Consider the following 20577-nt stretch of genomic DNA (forward strand, 5'->3'; position numbering starts at 1 on the left):
TAGTATGATATTCAGGACGATGTCCATTAATAGCGGGCAGGTGCCCAAGGATTTGTTTGTATCATAGTTTATACTTGTTGTGTGTGTGATACATGTATGTGCCTGGTAGGGAGGTGAGTGTGTGGGCGAGGTCCCGTATCTCACCAATAGCAGAGTGTGGATGGGGTTCCATATCTCATTAGTAGCAGAACAGGGGCGAGGCCCAAGTTAGGGAAGGAGTGAGAGTGGGTTGGGCCCGTATCTCACTACCAGTAGGAGCGTGGACGAGGTTCCATGGCTCATCAGTAGCAGGACAGGGGCGAGGCCCAAGATGGGCGAGGCCTTAGGACAGGATCAGTCGTAAGAATTTAGCTTATGTGTTGTGATATGTTTATGTTTTATTATTTGTTGGCAGACGAGGGCCTGTGACAGGCGAGGCCTAAGTGAAACAGATCTGTATCCGAGCAGGGCTAGAAGCCAGGCGGGGCCGTTATAACGGGCGAGGCCCAGGATAGCGGGCGTGGCCCAGTATGTGCAGTATGTGGTTATGCATGGTATGTGGTAGGGTGGGGTACTCACTAAGCTTTGTGCTTACAGTTTTCAGTTTTGGTTTCAGGTACTTCCGATAGCAGAGGGAAGAGCTTGGGGTGATCGCACGGCACACACCATTAAATAGATAGCCTGGGAATGTTTACTCTGATAATGAGCATGTGTTTTGAAAACTTATACTCTGATTATGTTGTGGAATGATGACCTTGCTTAATGTAATGTTTAATTAAAAGAAATTTTTGGTTTTGAATTTTGGGTCGTTACATAACTTTTAGAAACTCAGTTATGTTAACCAAGTAATTAGAACTACAATTCACATTCTCTTTTAATAACCAAATGAGCTTCAAGAGGTGTTTTGACAGGTTTACATGCGATCATACCAAATTCATGAAGTAATTTCATGCAGTATTTTCTTTGATTAAGACAAATGCCATTATTTGTTTTTATAATCTCTATTCCTATTTTTTTTTCGAGATCCCCTAAATCTTGATTAAGAGCTAAGATTTAAGAAAATTTTTGACATTATTCAATTCAATTTTACAGTTTCCAGTTATAATAATGTCATCTATATACACAAGAAGCACAACAATATTATCTTTAAAATTCCTAACAAATAAAGAATAATCATTTATACTCTGTTTAAAACCAAAGGTGGAAAAAGAGGAGCATAATTCATCATTCCACTTTCTATGGGCTTGTTTAAACCTATACAAAGATTTTATCAATTATAAAGCCTAACATCATCTTTTGGATGATATCCTTCAGGTAAGTTCATATAAACACTTTCAGAAAGGTACCCATATAAAAAACATTTCTAATATCAAGTTGATTAAGAGGCTAGGAATTATGAACAACTAAAGAAATGAAAATGCGAACAGTAACAATCTTGGCTACAGGAGAAAAAATCTCCTCATAGTCAATACCTTCTCTTTGTGTATAACCTTTAGCTACAAGCCTGGCTCTATATCTTTCTATATCTCCATTAGATTTTTATTTGATTTTATAAATCCAAGGACAACCTATAACTTTTCTTGCTTTAGGAAGATTAGTGATTTCCCAGTTGTTATTCCTATAAGTGCTTACATTTCTTCATTCGTAGCTTTTATCCAACTTGGATCTAAAGCAGTCTTACTATAACTATTGGGTTCAACAGTTTTATTAAGATTAGAAACAAAACAAAGATTTTCATTATTAAGAGCCAAATAGTTAATAGATCGCTCGGTTCCATATTTGTGTTTTCCCTCCACAACATAATCACTAAACCTAACTGGCATGTGAACATCACGCTCAGTTCCATATTTGTGTTTTCCCTCAGAAGGATTAGTATTAATTGAATCACTTTCCTCAGTCAAAGTAGAAAAACATGGAAACATCACACCAGGAGAAGGCACATGTGCCTCACTAGTCTGGTTACTGACATTAGAGGGACAAGTCTCATCCAGGTTCTGGCATGCACTAGCGCCATCCGACTGATGGACACTTCTCAAGTTATCTAAACTTGTGTTATCAAGAAGAGTACTAGAATGCAATGACTCATCATAGGAAAAAAAGTTCACTAGAATTTTAAGTGACATTAGATTTATCAGTCGAAGATGTAGACTTTAGCTTGAAAGGGAAAAGTTGGTTCATAGATTTTACATCCCTAGAAACAAAAAAAGTTTTGAATTAAGACTAAGAACTTTATAACGATTTTTATCAGAAGAGTAACCAAGAAATATGCATTTGATCAGCACTTTCAGAAAATTTATCAGAATTATTCAACTTAGTAGCAAAGCATAAACTACCAAAAACTCTAAGTTTATCAAAAACAGACGCATTATTATAAACAAGCTCATAAGGAGAAACACCATTTAAAATAGAAGTACGATTTCTATTAATCAAGAAAACAAAAGTTAAAATTAGTTCTATTTAGTATTTTAGAGGTAAACCAGATTAAAACATTAAAGACCTAGAAACATTTAAAATATGCACGTGTTTCATAGAATTTTACATCCTTAGAAACAAAACAAGATTTGAATTAAGACTAAGAACTTTATAACCATTTTTATTAGAAGAGTAACCAAGAAATATGCATTTATCTACTCTTTTAGAAAATCTATCAGAATTATTCATTTAGTGGCAAAGCATAAACTACCAAAAACCCTAAGTTTATCAAAAATATACACATTATTATAAATAAGCTCATAAGGAGAAGCACTGTTTAAAATAGAAGTAGGAGTTCTATTAATCAAGAAAATAGAAGTTAAAATTGGTTCTATTTAGTATTTAAGAGGTAAACCAGATTAAAATTTTAAAGACCTAACAACATTTAAAATATGCATGTGTTTCCTTTCTACAACTACATTTTGTTGTGGAGTATCAACACATGATGTTTGATGAAAAATACCTTTTGACACTAGCAATTGTCTCATTTTATGGTTTAAAAATTCAGTTCCATTATCTGACCTAACGGTTTTAATTCTAACACCAAACTGACCAAGTTGAATATTAAAGAAAATAAGAACACAATCATAAACTTCATCTTTTGACTTTAAAAGATAAACAAAAGTTGCTCTAGTGTAATCATCCACAATGGTCAAGAAATACGTAAATCCTTTTGTAGTTGTCACTCTATAAGGTCCTTATACATCTAGATGAATTAACTCACCAAGTTTGGAAGTAACATGTTGATTAATAGAGAAGGATTCTCTTGTTTTTTAGATTTAAGAGATACATCACAAGGTCGAAGAACTTCATTACGAAATTTAAGTTTATAATTTAAAGAACCCAAAGCTTGATCAGAGGGATGACCAAGTCTGCTATACCAAGTTAGTTTAGACACACAACAAATAGAAAAAGAGTTATTAATACTAGAAGAATTACCTAAAGGTACACTATTTATGTAATAGAGACCTCCAGATTCTCTACCATTCCCGATCATCTCCTTTGATTGCAAACCCTGAATTTTACAACTATGTTCATTAAAAATAACCTCACAATTACTGTCTTTGCAGACCATGTGGACATATAACAAGTTAACATTGAAGTCAGGAACAACAAAAACATAAAACAAAGTTAAGGAATTCGATAAGTTCATGTTACCAATTATTTCAATTTTAGTTGAAGTACCAATAGGATGACTAACAAGAAGATCTGATTTAGACACATCCACAGTGTCATGAAGAAGGAACTCAGAAGCAATCATATGTTTATTAGCTCTTGATTCAACAATCCATTTTTGAAAATTTAGATGAATTAAAGAATTGGAGAAAGCAAGTACTTGTCATATTAACACTAGTAGATGCTTCCTCATTAATTTGTCTATCACTAATAAGTTGTCAAATTTTGATGTATTGATCTTAGTAAGCTGATGAAACTCAGAATCTCCAACAGAATTAGAAAGATTAGAAGTATTTGAACTTGTAGAAGAAGTAGTAGTAGAATTGGCAGAAATTTTTTTGCTAAAATTATTCTGGTTATTAGATTTTTTTTTGGCTTGAAGTCCTTAGGTTAGCCAATTAACTTGTAACACTTTTCTATGGTATGACCTTTAATACCATAGTTCTTACACTGAATAGTTTGGTTCTTATTTCTATTAGGTTTATTAGAATTAGATCAGTTATTAAATATGCTATTGAAAGCAGCAGACAAATATTTACACGAAGACTGAGAAGACTAAAGAAAATACAAAGAACCATTTCTTTGAAGAGACTCTTCTTTTCACACAATAAAGAAAGTAGTGTTCACAGGTAAGGGTTCCATCAATAAAATATGACTTTTGACTTGATTATATGAATCATCAAGTCCAGAAAGAGACTGCATAACTTTCATGAGATTAGAGTGATCTTTTAGTTGAATAGAAGCCTCCCAAGTACACTCAGTTAAATGGGTAAGACCATCAAATTCTTTGCATAAGGAGTCAACCTTATTGAAGTAATCTGATAAAGAGATTCCATTTTGTTTAACAGAATTAATTTGTTGGTAAATATTAACCACAAGAGAACCATAAATTTATTATATGTTTCAAAAAGATTTTTCTAGATATCCTCAGCAACCTCATAATTAGTTTGACTCTAAACGATAGAATTAGAAATAGAAGACAGAAGCCAAGAACAAACAACAACATTACCTGTATCCCATTTAGATTTATTTTATTCATCAACATCATTCTTTTTTAAAGTTCCATCAATAAATCCAAGTTTGTTCCTAGCCTTAAGAGACCTAGAAATAGAGCTTCTCCATACTCTAAAATTCTCATTACCAGTTAATTTCGTGGTGATAATAGACGTAATAGTATTATCGGACCGGTGAATGTAGAGAGGATCATGAAAACTAATTTGATCATCCTTTTCCACTTCCAGCAGGAGGATCGGTAGGATCACCAGCCATAAAAATAGATAAAAATAAAGAACATGGAGGAAGCAATAAAGAAAACAGACACCTGCACTGATCTTAAGTCCAAATGATCACCACGTATCATGGGGCTCAAGACAATCAGTACATAATCAAGGAAAACAAAACAAATATAAAAGAAACAAAAAATAACTGGTGTACCCAAGACAACCAGGATCTCCCAGAAGAAAACAATATCAAACACAAGAAAGGAACAAGAAGATCCTCACAAAGCTGTCGAGAAGTAGCAATGAAGAGTCGGCTCTCTTTGTTCGTTCCATACTAGGGTTTATCGGTGAAAAAACCTGACCCCTAGAGAGTTATTTACGACTAAGAGATTGAACGATGATGATCTAGCCGATTGACTCCAAAAGAACCACCACAACAAGTTAACATTACTATGCAAGATTACAAACAATCTCGTAGTACCAGGATCTAAAGATAAATAAGAAACAAAGATATTCGTTTCTATTTGAAGGAGTAATAGCAGAAACACTAAATCGAAAAGAATAACCGAAGAAATCACAATTTATGTAACAAACCAAAGGATTCAGAAGAGAAACCCTATATCAAACAAAATCTGTGACGATCTAACCAAAACAATAGAAAAGAAGAGAGGATTCAGAGAATTCTTTTCGTAAACCGACGATCGAATGAAGAAATCACCAACAAGCATCGAAAGAGAAGAATTGGAGCCTAAACACTCTGATACCATCTTAAAAACAATAAACAACTCAAGTCTTCCCCACATCATCATTTCATTCACCAAGAAATAGATGGTTTTACATCAACAAAATACATCAGAAATCTCACAACATATCACACTCACACTCATATTACACATGAACAAGAAATTTGTACATAAAACAAAGAGTGTGAACAAACGCTAGCTGCGAAACCCTAATCTACATGTGAGAGAGACGAGAGAGTTTTTATGAATACAAAAGCGACAAAATGAATTGAATGACAAGAAAAATTCAACAACAATCACTTGAATACTTCGGTAAAGAAGATCCATGGTTCAACCCGAAGTGAGAGAGTTTTTATGAATACAAAAATGAGAAAATGAATTGAATGAAAAGAAAAATGTAGCAACAATCACTTAAATACTTCGGTAAAGAAGAGGGGTTTAACCAGAAGTCCGTGTGTAAACCCGTAAACCTGCATCATATTTACTAAACATACCCCACTTTTATATTCATTTACATAACTCATCCTAATAATCTATTGATTGATGTTTAAGTTTGAAAAATTTTAAATATAATTTTGTTTAACAACCAGGTTGAGAGGAATTGGCCACTAGGGAATGGGAGCGCTTGTTGTTTGTCGATATGGTAACGTCGTCAGAGTCTTTGCATCTTGTGGTGCCACTGGGTGGATGTTTTTTGGGTAGTATGATGTCATTACATATCCAACATACCTCTTCCACCACTGCATCCTAGTCAGCGCTGCGTAGATACCGATGATATAGGGCATACCATCTCTCCCGACAGACTTGGATCAGTGCTAGTGCTTCATCTTGGGTTCAATCTGGGGGTGGAAATCTTTAGAGTGGCTTCAACAGTGGAATATTGGAATTTCTTTTTCTAATTATCATTGAGATGAACAAGTCGATGAAGATGTGGGGTGGTAGGAGAGAGAGAAAGAGTTTATTCATTTTTTTTAAACATGCTTAAATGAAGAAAATAAAAAATATATATTAAAAAGGATATATAAGTCTTTTTATGTGATGCAGTGGACTATTTATAAAAAATTTTGAAATTATATAGACCTTCGATAAGATTTTTTAAACATAAGAATAATATCTCAGATTTCGGAAACCATAATGATTATTTATAAGGTTTTATCTAAATTTAATCATGACAATTGACAATGTTTAGTTGCAAATAGAAAATATTAAAAGTGACTATAAAATATCCCAAATTTCAAACATATTTTTTTTCTTTTAAAATCACAAGTAAAACATCCAAACATTTTTTTCCAGAAACACTAAACTACCAAATTGTTTAATAAACCAAATAAATGCGTATCAGAATTATAATAAAAAACAATATAAGTCTAAATCATAGTCAATAATAAAGCATGTGCAGTATAGTAAAGTTGGACTCTTCTTTCTGTCAGTATAACTACCCAAACCATGTTGTGTACCTTGAATCGCATCATAGTGTCGTTAGGTTATCATCTTCTTATATATATATATATATATATATATATATATATATATATATATATATATATATATATATATATATATGTATGTATCAAATAGAGTTTAAGAGTGAATTCAAATAACTGGAGGGCACCAACAAACTCAGTAACAACCATCTGATTCATTAGATCATGCAATCATATTTGATTTTTAGTTTAAAGGGTAATATTGTAATCTATGTTATGTGCTCTCCAATAAGGAAGCTTAATCATTAATCACGATCAATCATACTCACTTTGTCCTAAAATTGTTGTCCACTGACAAAAAACACACATATTAAGAAAACATTAATTACCACTAACTTTATTAAACAAATTGATAGGTTTACCCCTTTGTTACCTTTAATTTCATGGTTGGTAAACTAATAATGAGGGGTATTTTCGTAAAAGTGGTATTTCTTTTTAGAAGTAGGCTACTATTTTGGGGCAAACGAAAAAGAAAGCATGCACTATTAGTATGGGACAGAGAGAGTAATATTCTCCTAATCTAAAGTTTACACTCAACAATAATGGAATCGTGATTTCATCATATAAGCAACAACATATGATAATTCATTTGTGCCTTCATCTTGTACAATGCCAAGATATATTCTTCTAGTATGGGACAGAGAGAGTAATATTCTTCTAATCTAAAGTTTACACTCAACAATAATGGAATCGTGATTTCATCATATAAGCAACAACATATGATAATTCATTTGTGCCTTCATCTTGTACAATGCCAAGATATACATAGGCTTGAGCTAGAATCGATAATTCTTTAGTTACATCATTCGATTATATTAAAGTGGTGAAGATTCATTATATTAAAATTTCTAATACATGTGATTGAGGGTAACTAGGAAATCTTCCTCTGATTAAATACATTTTTTTCTCTTTTTATAGAGATCGATGTTAATGACTTGGTGTAACATTCCAAAAATCGTAGTAAAAATTTTTCATTTTAAATAAGTCAGACTATTCATTCATTGTTCTAAAAACGATAAGGGTCAAGGTATTCTCAAAACATCAAAGTAATTTTTAAACATTTAGTGTGAAATGAATCTCCATGGGATACAGTGCGATCAAGTTGGGCCCTCCCTTTTCAAACCAGATGTACCAGAAACCATAAAAAAAACCGTAATCACAAATCTTAGTGAGTTTTCCCAAAATACAAGCACACAAGATTTAACAACATGCATACTGGGTCCACATTCATCAGACTCGATTACCCCCGAGCCCATAACATGAGTTTGGATTACATTCCCGACCCACAACTCATGTATAGATTGCTCTCGAGCCCATAATATAAGTCTGAAGTTCCCTTTAAACAAACAACTTATGTCTGATCGCTCCCGATCCCACATCATAATCTGGAATGTCCTACTGGGCCACAACTTATGTATGGATTGCTCCTAGGTTTGTTGGCTGCTAAACAAAGCAATAATGCCTCACCCTAACCATATTATGTCGATATACGCCACATATAAGCATATAACCAACACACATATAATCATGTAGATCTAACATATCACTACATCTTAGCAACATCCTATATATAAGGATACACAATCTAGTGGGCCGCATTGGTGCGTTCGACCTACAAGTACAGTGAGGAAAAATCATGTGATTCAAAAATCTGACTACAATCCCAACTTAATGTTGCATTGACCACATCTAACAGCTCTCACTGCCAAATGATTGGTGCTAAACACCTCCTAACATTCCACACAATGTAAACCCTAAGTCTACCTTCTAAAAATAGAAATTTGACTAAAAGTCAACCCAAACCAAAAGTCGGCGGTCAAAGTCAACACCCAACATTGATTTTAGTTAACTGCCATGTCGTGGCCTTCCATGGTCACATCGTAGCCCTTATGCGATCAACATATGGGAATTTCCCAATGGCCACACTGTGGCGACTTATGGCTACGATATGGGAGCTGAGATTCTAAAGGCTTCATAGGTTAAGTTGTTTTCTTCAATTCAAGAGCTCCAAAGCTCAGATCTAGTCCATTATATGGTCTAAATGGATAAAGTTTCCAACTTTGTCCATTGAGACACCCAAAGTGATTAAGATCTCCAACCATAGGTCGAAATAAGGCCAAAAACTACGATGTCTTAATCATTAAGCCTTTATTTTGAAAAAGTCTGTAACCCAAGCACTTCAGATGGGTTATTAATACAAGATTTATCATAAACAAGAAAGCTTTATATATATATATATATATATATATATATATATATATATATATTCATGTCCAATACATGTCTAGAATCTCTTTTAGGTCAAAATGAACTAAAAATGACCAAAACTCATGCAAAATATAATAACTTTAACCAAACACTAGATCGATAACATAATATGTTCATGGGACTTGATAAAGTCATAAAGTTGACAACTATATGAGTTTTGTCCTTCCAAACTTGCTCAAACATGAAGAACATGAGATAATATCTTAGATCTAGCCACTTCAAGACATAAAGATTTAGCCTTTGACACTTACAAATGTCCAAAATCTATGTGAGATGTTGATGATGTTGGTTCCTTGCAAATCCTAAACGATCCTTAGGAATGGATATTAGATTTTGATGATGAGTTTGTTCAATTCTTGATAGCCGATGCACATCATGAACGATCCATCCTTCTTTTTGACAAACAATATCAGAGCTCCCCATAGAGACAAGCTTGGCCAGATAAAGTATTTGTTAAGAAGTTCTTGGAATTGATTGGAGAGTTCTTGAATTTCAAATTAAGCCAAACGACAAGGAGGTCTTGCCATTGGTGTTGCACCTTTGACCAGATCGATTTGGAATTCGACCTGTCTAACTGGAGGTATTACAGGAAGATCCTCTGGAAATATGTCCGAGTAGTCGCCCACTCGCGAAATATCTTTGATTTCCTTATCCTTTCCTTTCATATCCACCATGTGGGCTAAGATATCGAAGAATATCTTCTACAAACACTTCCTCACCTTTATGCAAGAGATGACTCTTTGATTTCCTTATCCTTTCCTTTCCTAATTTATCTCTGTGAATCGCAAGGGCTTTGTTGTTGGGTAAAGTTAGTCGGGCGACCTTTTAATAACATAAAATCTCCTCTTTATGAGGTGATAGTCAATCCATTCAGATGATTACGTTGAAACTCCTAATGGTAATAGACATTAGGTTGACGTGTAGGACATGGTTATTCATGGTGAGAAGGCAATTGGTGAGTATTTCTAAGGTTCCTTCTATCTGGCCATTTGCTACTTCTACTATGTAAGCTTTGTTAAGTTTGAACGATTTATGGTTTATCATGATTCTAAAAATTATGGGAAATAAATCTTCTATCGACACCATTATCCAATAATATTGTAGCATAAATATTGTTGATAAGAAACGTACCAGTAACCATAGTTGGGTCCTGGCAAGCATCTCGAGCCGAAACATCCAAAAAATTGTGATAAAAATTTTCATTTAAAAATCAATAGTTTCAATCATAAAATTGATCCAAGTCAATAAAAATATACAATATCCAAAACACCAGAGTAACAGTATCCTAAAAACTACACAAATCATGAGGGGAGGATGTTGTGCCATCACACTAAGCTCTTCCCTTCTATACTGGAAGTACCTGAAATCATAAACATAAATTTTAAGTATGTGGCTGAGTGAGTTCCTACAAAATACTACATACCAAACATACAATTGGGCCTAGCCCTGAGGTATAGTCCAACCCAATAAACAAATATGGGCCCAACCCTAGGGCCCCGCCCAAGAGTTTACTTCAACCTGATCATACAATAATAGGCATGGGGTTTATTTCAACCCGGTCGTACCATAATGGGCCCTGCCCTGGGGTTTATTTCAACCCAATCATACAATAATGGAACCCACCCTTGGGTTTATTTCAACCGAATTATAAAAACTTATATAAAAGTCACAGGACAGCTATCATTCTACATAACAAGATAATGGGTCGACATGGGTGTCGTCGACCCGCGGATACAATGAGGAGACTTACCTCTAACTGAAGATAACTGAATTGCACACTCGAGGTGCAACTGACACGACTCCTAACACTAACATATCCTAATAATAACCCTAATTATAATTAGTATTAACCCACAAACGAAATTCTAATTTATCCTTTGTGTATCTAAGGGAAAAGACCATTTTGCCCTTCCTATTCATGACTCAGCTAGTCAAAGCTGAAAACCCTTACAGACCTAAGGCCCAAAATGCATTAATACCTAACATCCAAATTTCATATCTATCATCCAAAAAACATCTAGCACCATAAAGTTGTAACCTTTATTCCTTTTCATGACACATGGAGGCTAAAAACACAACCCTAATTTAAATTATCAGCTAAACTTCCGTTACTCTTGCATGGATGAAAACCAAGGTCCAAGTTTGAGTTTTTATGACATTAAACACCCCAAAATAGTTTAAAGGATGACTTAAATGCCCTGGAGTATTCCATACTCACAAGGATTAATATTTTGTGATGAAAGGGGTATAAATCTAAGAATGAACAAGAAGATGCACACATGATAGTGATTGATGGATCCAAAGGCTTGAGCGAAACACACAACTTCAAGATTATTCCTTCACCACTAAGAACACCCAAAATGACCTTTTGAGGATTCAAAACACAAGAATACACACACACACAAATAGGGTTTTGAAATGGAGGCTAAGAGAGATGGAGGTTGGAGGTATGGAAAGCTTAGACTCCATAGTGTCTTTTCAATAGGGGCCAAAAATCAGATATTAGGGTTTGACCTATGCTTGCATATGCCCATCGTACACACATGTACGTAGTTTTACATAAGGAGATCTTCAATCATTACTTAAGGGCCTATGCCCGACATACCCAACCCTACCGCCCAACGTAGGCGTCACACCCCCGAACCGAATGGCGGAAACGTCCGAGGGCTCTTGTGACTCAAATTGAATACCATCACAATGAATATACATGAATCGTAACACAAATCATCACCATGCATTGGAATATTACAACTGTTATTTTTTACATTTAGTACATTCTTTTAAACATTACAATTCCATAACATAGACTGTCTGATAGATAATTTAAGCAAAACACCATGACATTTCCTAATACTTATTCTTTGGCTTACCTGTTACCTGAGAATACAAGTTATTTTGGAAAAAGGTTAACATATGAAATGTTGGTGAGTTCATAAGTAATATTATAGAAAAATGATTTTTGTGAAGTTTGAAAAACCCAGAAAATCCGATATTTTATGAAAAGAGTATTTGTTTATAAAAAGTGTGAAGATCCGTAAATATGCTTGTCGATTTTGAAAACATGTATAATTTTTGAACTTTGTATACATCACATAGGTGAAAATGTTGAACTTTCCAGGAAAACCCGATGTTTTCCCAATACGAAAATTACATGACTTGTTTATTATTATATCGATACGACGAATGTTTTTGATTACCCAGGTGACATTGGATTAACTAGGGTTTGTGAGTTGTTACAATCACGCATTAATGAAAACGACTAGTTTATAACTACAAGTTATGAACGATCCTTATAGCGTCGTCCATACTACTCACATAATCCAACCACCCTGACTTCTCTTGATTAACGTCACGAATCTGTTTACTTGAATTATTATAAGCCGGTCAACCGAGGAGAAAGGAGGGTACGAAGCCCCCATTTATTTCCATAAGTTATTCAAGGCTATCGGGAATCCGAAAGGCACTTGGCCCAACTCGCATTTGACTTCTCGACCTCACTAGCAGTACTAATGGACCGTTAGGGCCCAACAGAACAATAGAGCTATTGAAAGTCCTTTTACATGGAATTGGGTCATAGGAGGCCCATTAACATGTAAGCGCGTGCCCTTCGGGCCCAAAGATCAGGTTATTGGGCTAGCAAGGCCCAACAAGCATGATTTGAAACTTTCAAGCCCAAAGTTTGAATGTTGACTCATCATAGTTATCGCGTGTTTATTGAAATACTTTGGTTTATTGATTTTTGTTTTGTTATTGATTCGAGACCGAATCAATTCGTTTTGTAACGATATTTGTTGTTGAGAGTGTATTTGTTTTTCCGTTTCGTCGGTAGTTGTGGATCATGTATTTTGTCTTAGTGAATTAATTTGTTTAAAAGTAAGATTTTTACCTTTTCACAACCTTTCTTTTATAAGCATAGCACTTTTAGTCCTTTATATAAAAGAATTTCATTTTAGTCCTTTAAACATTATTTTGACACTTTTGTATCATAAACTTGTTGAAAAGACATTTTTAACCCAATTTTATTTTGTAAACAGCTTTAGCCTTTCCAGAATGATGTTTTCTAGGTTAAAACCCCCAGTTTCGCAAGTTTTATAGTTTTGGCCCAAAATAGAAAATTTTTACATTTTTGATCATTTTTGAAATTGAAAAGCATTTTTGACCTTTGAAATAGTTTTAATACACTTCAAATACCCTGTTTTACAGAAAATTGCATTTTCAGCCCCTCAAACTTAGAAATCTCACATTTTGAGGCTTATTGGGCCGAAAAGCCCAAATCTAGCCCATTAGGTTCAAAATTTACACATTAAGTCCCTTAAAAATGTTGTTGTTCAGAAAAATTATTATAGAAACTGTTTGGAACCTTTTGACCCTCCAAAAACTATAAATTTGTCGATTTGTACCCTAAGTTTTCTATTTTTGACATTTCAAGCCCTAAAATGTGTTTTATGTTAGGATATGTTCACCATAACCTCATAAACTATTTTTGTTGACTTGATTAGTGTATAATAACTTAAGATATGTTTATTTCCTTTCTTATGCCTTAGATCTCGGTTTTTACACACTTTTTGATAATATATTCATCACAAAACACATGATATCACACACATACATGCATCAAATCACACATAGCATACATTTACACATTGATCTACACATTTACTTGTATTCTCCCCCATAAAACTCATAAAAACCAAAATGGAAGGGGTATGAAACTCACCTTGGGTGTTGTTTCAGTTTTGGAAGGAAAAGATGAAGAAGAATTCGATCCTAGCAACCTTTCTTGGAGGATCTCAAACTTGGATGCTTCTAAGGTGCAAGATTATGAGTTTGAATGAATTAAGAGATGATTCTTGAATGAAAGAAAATAGCTAGATTATGGATCTAACATCAACTTACCTTAGATGATGTGTTTATGGGTTAAATCTCCTTGAAAGCTTCCTTAATCTTGAAAATATGGAGAGGAGTAGAGAGAGAGTTTTCTTGAGAGAATTGTGAGTGAAGGGTGTGTGTGTGTGTTTGTTTGGATTCGGCCGAGAGGGAAAGAGGGAGAAGAAGAGAGAGTGAGCTTGCATGGAAAGATGAGAAGTACATGGATATTTGAAGTGTAATGCCTAGTTATTCCCCATACAAAAATGATGTGGCATGCAAGAAGTCAACGATTTCCTTTCTCTTGGGCTTGGGCCGATATTTGGAGAGAAAAAGGAAGGAATTGGGCCCTTAAATTCCTAGGTCCAAATCATAGCTAATTTAGATAACTATTACCCCAAAATAAATCAAGTAATGATTTTTTTTATGGCCTATTAGGGCTAATTAGGTTAGTTATGACCCAGTGAGGTTCATTTAAATATTTTGTTTCATTCTAGGCCCAAAATATTAAAATAAATGAAAGTGGGTCCAATTAGAGCCCATTCAAGAGCTTTAAGCCCATGATATTCCAATTGGAAGCTTATTGGTCCATTGGGCCGAATAAGGAAGTCCTAGTCCAAAATGGACTTAAACAAGGACTTCTAGGGTTTCCAATTATTTGTTGACTATTTGTAGTGCTTGTATGAAGTGTTTGATTGAAATTCTGTTTTCATAGAGTAAGCATCATGCATGCTTTCATGTTTTTGATTCATAGTTGACATAAGTGTTGTAGTTACAAGGCACCAAAAATTTCTAGTTGTGACAGTAGGAACTAATATTGCAACTTTTAAGGACATTAGGCCATTACTAAAGCTACCTGGAATACTGGTGTTACACTAGCGCCAATCATAATGCTTTTCTTTTGCCACCCTGATTATTTAGTTTAGGCAATCGTTCTTGAAGTGTCCCAGTTGGTTGCATTTGAAGCAGTTATGATTTCCTCCTATAGTGATGGTTGAGGTTGTAGTTGTTGGGGTCTTTTTGTAGAACTTAGTGATGCGACCTTTCAATATACATGTGTTGTGAATAAACACCCTGCAATTAAAGACATGACCTGGTACATTAGGGAAATACTGTAGTGTAGATCTTTGGTTGGGTGGGAGTGTTTGTGTTTCCGGCATAGATAGTTATATGATCTTATTTGGGCTTGAGGATTTTGAAGTGCCCTTTGGAATTCTCGTGGTATTTTCATTTCGAACCCTCCGTCCGCTTCTTTTTCGTCATTTGGGTCATGGTATACTGACAGAGATATTTTTCAATCACATGATAGGTTATTTCTTTAGCATAATCAAAGGTAGTGGGTCTGGCAATAGCAACCAGACCTCGAATTGGGGGAGCTAGCCTTCGAATGTACCTTTTAATCTTTTCGCATTTTGGTTTCACTATTCCTTGGCAGAGGTTAGCAATGTCGTTAAATTAGGATGTGTAAGTAGTCACTTCCGAATAGGGATGGCAAAAAGCCCTATACCTAATGGGGAACCTGAAACCCGCACTCGTTTTGATTGAGGAATCCCCAGGTTGACCGGGGATGGGGACGGGGATGGCGAATACCCGAATAAAAAAAGTGGGGATATGGATGGGGATGGGGATACCCTTAATCCCCGACCCTGGACCCGCCCACGACATATATTAATATATAAAAATAATACGAAACATATCTTTATAGTATAGTTTATAATACATAAAATTTGATCTAAGTAACATAACTCATTAGTAATTACTTGGTTGAAATTATACTTTTTGCTTCTTCTTTTATCTAATTTAAACTCGTATATATATATATATATATATATATATATATATATATATATATATATATATATATATATATTTTTCTCTTTGGTTGATCTATTTTACCTTAAATGCCAATCTGATAATTTTTTTTCTTCTTGATTTTTCATGTATGTATTTCAATTTGGTAGAAAATTTATTTATATTTTTTCTGCAATTTATGGGTTCTTATATATTTTATAAAATATTTAAACTTATGCTGGTAAAATTCAAATATAGAGTTTTTTCTTATGTAAAAGTTTGCATGTTTAAAGAGAAAAAGAAATCCTCGTTTTCCCCGTTGGGGATCCCCGTCCTCGTTGGGGGTGCGGATAGGGGTTTATTTATATTCCCTGATGGGGATGGGGATGGGGATGGCGATTGGGGTCCCTGTGTTCCCCGCCCTCGTTGCCATCTCTACTTTCGACCCTTTCATAGTAAGGTTACACAAGTCTTGTTCTAGAGCCTGGATTTCCTGCTAAGAACAATACCCTTGATCAACCTCTACTTCAGGGATTCTGAACTAAATACACATGCCACATCAATTCCCATAGAGTTGGTATGGTTATTCCACCAAGTTAGGGCAAAATCCATTAGTATACAAGTTCCATACTTAAGTCGATAGCTATTAATATAGGAACTGATCTAGAACACTACCTCCAACACCTCTATCCAATAGGATAGACCAATGTCTCCTTCCGTACTGAAGAAGGATTGGGGTTTGTAGGCTAAGAAATCCTTGTATGAACAAGATGTGGAGTTGTTTCTATTAAAGACTGGAATATCACAATAATTTCCATTGTTCACTTGAGATTTGTTCTGAGCGGCCTCATACATATCAAAGGTTGTGGCAATACTTTGTGTAATCAGGGGTTGCAATAGTGTTGATTCCATTCAAAATAATCATGGTGGACAAACCTGCATATTTCTTCGAGGGGACATTTTCCTAATATGTTTAGACGGACACGTTAAATTGGTTTACGCTATGTAGTCATAAACAAATATTTATGACTTATATATATATATATATATATATATATATATATATATATATATATATATATATATATATATATATATAGATAATGTGTTACTATTGATCTCCAAATTATAGAGAGAGCGATTAATTTCTGAAATCCTATAAATGATAGAGCGAGAACTGGAGTCTTACTGATTATAGATGATAGCGAGAGAATTGAAATCCTACTGATTTCAAATGATACGGAGGTAACTGAAATTCTTCTGATTTCTCCAACTAGTTTTGTATCTTTGATATTTCCTTTGTCTTCTTTAGATTCCTCTCTTTTAGTGGGTTCTTTTTAGATGGTTCATCCTCAGAAGTATCCTTGTCATCATTGGAAGATAGGGGAGAGAGAGGTTTGGAGACAACTGAATGATCGATTGGGGATTATGGGTTTCTCTACTACGAACATAGTGAGGGTATTGGTTCTTTGTTTTTTTTTTTTCGGATTTAAGTAAATTAGGAAAATATAGGATAACATTTTTTAAGTATTTTTATGATTTTAAAATTGTGTGAGTTGTTTTGCAGTTGATATAAGAATTATAAGGTACTAGGTATCAGTAGTAAGTAATGAAAACATCCTTCAATCTCTAAAACTCTCAACCATTGTACTCTGTCAAACTTCTTGCTCAAGGTTGGTTGTGTACCGGCCCGACTATAAATAACATAGGCGTGTGTTCCTGGATTATTTATGATATGGCTTATGTATGGTACTAACCTTAGTTAAGGCGTTTGACCTAAAGGATTGAGTTACTAGTTTTAGTTGAATGTATGTTAGAATTTTATTAACTTTTCTCATTGCAGGTCACTGCATATATATATAACTCTTAAAATTTGTGTTGGTGAGGTTTGCTGTATTATTAGTTGTTTTTTTGTAATCCAAAACTATCAAGTAAGGATCAGGACCAGACAAGAAGTACTAGAGGGCAGGACGATTTTAGCATATAACCATTCTGAAATCCAGCAACCCAGGAGACTCTTCAAACCAGTAACCTCTGGCACAACTAGTCAAGAAGTAGGGTAATTAATAATAATAATTTTATTATGATCATATTGCTAGAGTTGTATTCCTCTTTCAAGGATATAATTTCTCTAAAGCTAATTTAGGTTTGATACCAATTTGTTACACCCCTGGCCAAGACGGTGGAACATGCTGGGCTGTGCGACTTAGTTCATGTATCACAAGCAATTAAATATATAAAACAAGTATTACAATAACAAGATAGTAGTTGTATTCCATCTTGAAGTTTGGAAACCAGGTTCTTATAGGTAATAATAGATACATGAATTACCATTAAGAGACACGTGCATATAACAAAAAAAAAATAGAGAACTATGTTTCCTAAAATCCATGACTATTCCATCGTTTGAAAACTTGATTAGTGATCTCTTGAGAATACATTTAATCTTGAGGGTCAAGACAAGGCTGTTGAGAGTTATAGGTTTTTTTTTCTAGTGTAGTAGTGATAACTTTATAATGATCAAAAAATATTTTCATTGTAAGTAAAACCATACTTAAAAATGTGTTTGTAAAGAACCTTAAAAAACCTATGAAAGCCAAAAGTTGTTTTTCCGTAAGCAAAAACGATGCATGTAACTGTTTCGTAAAGAGAGAAACCGAGTACGCTGTTTCGAGAAAGAGATAAAGGGAGAGAGAGAAGGGGGAGAGAGAGACAGAGATAGAGAGATTCAATAAATGTTTATAATAAGTCCTATAACCGATTTATGTAACTGAAGTACCCCTTGTAATGCTTCATTGAACGTTTTGCAATGGACTAAGATATTTATCACCGTTTTCAATTGATCAGTCGAGGTTGTCCCTAACAACCACAGGTGGGGGTGCTAACCCGTATAGATCTATAAACATGTATCTCGCTTCAAGGTTTAACGTTTATATTCGTGTGGGTATCTTGAGTGTTTTTACTTAAGTAATGAAAAGCATCTCACTATGAAGCTCTAAACCAATCTGTACGAATAACTCTCATAGTAGTGAACACGAGTACATGTAAAAATTCCATGTTATAATGATTATAACTTATATATATATATATATATATATATATATATATATATATATGCCTAACTTTGAAATACTAAAAATGATGACAATGTCACATATCACACACACACACACACACACACACACATATATATATATATATATATATATATATATATATATATATATATATATATATATGTTTGGTCTAGAAGTGTTGCGTCTTGGGCTTGGTCCTTTGCCAAGTTTTGTTATCCGGTTTGGGCCTGTCCAATCGTGATTATTGTATTAGGGCTTAGTATTTAAGGTGCATGCATACACCCTTAGTAAGGATCACTTTTTCATTATTATTCACTGTAATTGTACTACAAACCCTAGCTAGCCTCTAGAGTGGAAGTTCTTTGTCGAGCTTTGCTGAGGCGTGACTACGTCTGTATTATTAAGCAATACTTTGATTCCATCTTGTGTTTATAGTGGTTATTTGTTTGCTTTACTGATTAACATGTTTAAGATCTAATTGATCTAAGAGTTTTTCAACTTATCAATTGGTATCAAAGCAGGAGACTGTGTAATCCATACACATCTCTTCTGTTGAAGATGATCTTAGGGTTTTTCCGCTTTGATTGATATTGTTAGATTCGTCATTCTCTATTGACGTAGTTCTTTAATAATCAATGTTACCCTAACATTATTTACAAGTCTGATCTTAAGCAGGTTTTTGATCAAACATCGTCATGTCCATGGATGATTCCCAATCAAACGCAATCAATATCTCCAATAGCATAGGATCGACGACAAGGATTCCTATGGATGCATCACTTTGAAGACTACGTGATGGGTTCAGAAGACAATGGATACTTGATCTTGGAAGAAATTAAAATTGGTCCATTCGCTCACTCAAGCACTTCAAGGATTGTTAAAACTCAAAAGGAGTATATTCAGATCGTTAACGATGTGAAAGACATACCCCAAGATGAGAACGAGAAGTTTCAGTGCAATATCAAAGCTTTAAGGATGATTAGGTTTGCATTACAATCGGACACGTTTCGTTGGTAAGTTCTTGCACAACAGAAAAGGAAATATGGGACAGGTTGAAGGAACTGTATTCTACAGATGAAGACCTTGAACATTCAATCCAAACTTTATTGCTCTCATAATTTGGTGACTTCCAGCAGAAGCCTGAAGAGAAGCTTATTAAAGCTTTTGATCGTTTTAATCATCTCCTTAGTAAGATGATAAAGCATGGAATAGAAAGGAAAGTCATTAAACAAAAGGTCATATTTATGAATGACCTTAGACCTGAATGGATGACTGTGGTGTCTACTGTGAAGGCACACGAACAATTCAAGGCTTATTATGTGGCAAAGGTAGTGGGAATACTAAGGTCACATGAGAGTGCAGTGACTAAGGAAACGAACGTGGTTTCTAGCATGGGATCATTAGCTCTAATCTCCAAAGGAAAGAATGTTGCTGAAGAAGAAGAAGATTTAGATCTTTCTGAATATGGTCTAACTAGCGAAGATTTTGCTTTAATGGTGTC

General features: G+C 34.4%; 1 protein-coding gene across 1 annotated transcript; it reads right to left on the reverse strand.

The window, feature by feature from the left end:
• Positions 1-834: 834 nt before the first annotated feature.
• LOC145040460 (uncharacterized) lies at positions 835-3712 on the reverse strand. The gene is made up of 8 exons (XM_078988383.1): positions 3391-3712; positions 3176-3258; positions 2915-3056; positions 2692-2782; positions 2237-2398; positions 1612-2046; positions 1070-1134; positions 835-1025 (listed from the first exon to the last, which is right to left on the reverse strand). Exons 1-8 carry the CDS (start codon positions 3710-3712, stop codon positions 835-837), a joined length of 1491 nt encoding a protein of 496 aa, XP_078844509.1.
• Between the last annotated feature and the right edge of the window lie 16865 nt (positions 3713-20577).

This window comes from Lactuca saligna, chromosome 4 (assembly GCF_052625555.1).
Source record: "Lactuca saligna cultivar CGN05327 chromosome 4, ASM5262555v1, whole genome shotgun sequence".
Lineage (NCBI taxonomy): Eukaryota > Viridiplantae > Streptophyta > Magnoliopsida > Asterales > Asteraceae > Lactuca > Lactuca saligna.

Coding starts and splice junctions, on each gene's coding strand:
- LOC145040460 (XM_078988383.1), bottom strand. CDS start 3,712: ATGATTGCTTCTGAGTTCCTTCTTCATGACACTGTGGATGTGTCTAAA. Junction 2,047..2,236: donor GATCAAATGCATATTTCTTG/GTTACTCTTCTG, acceptor ATTGCATTCTAG/TACTCTTCTTGATAACACAA. Junction 1,135..1,611: donor AAAGCTACGAATGAAGAAAT/GTAAGCACTTAT, acceptor TTTATTTGTTAG/GAATTTTAAAGATAATATTG.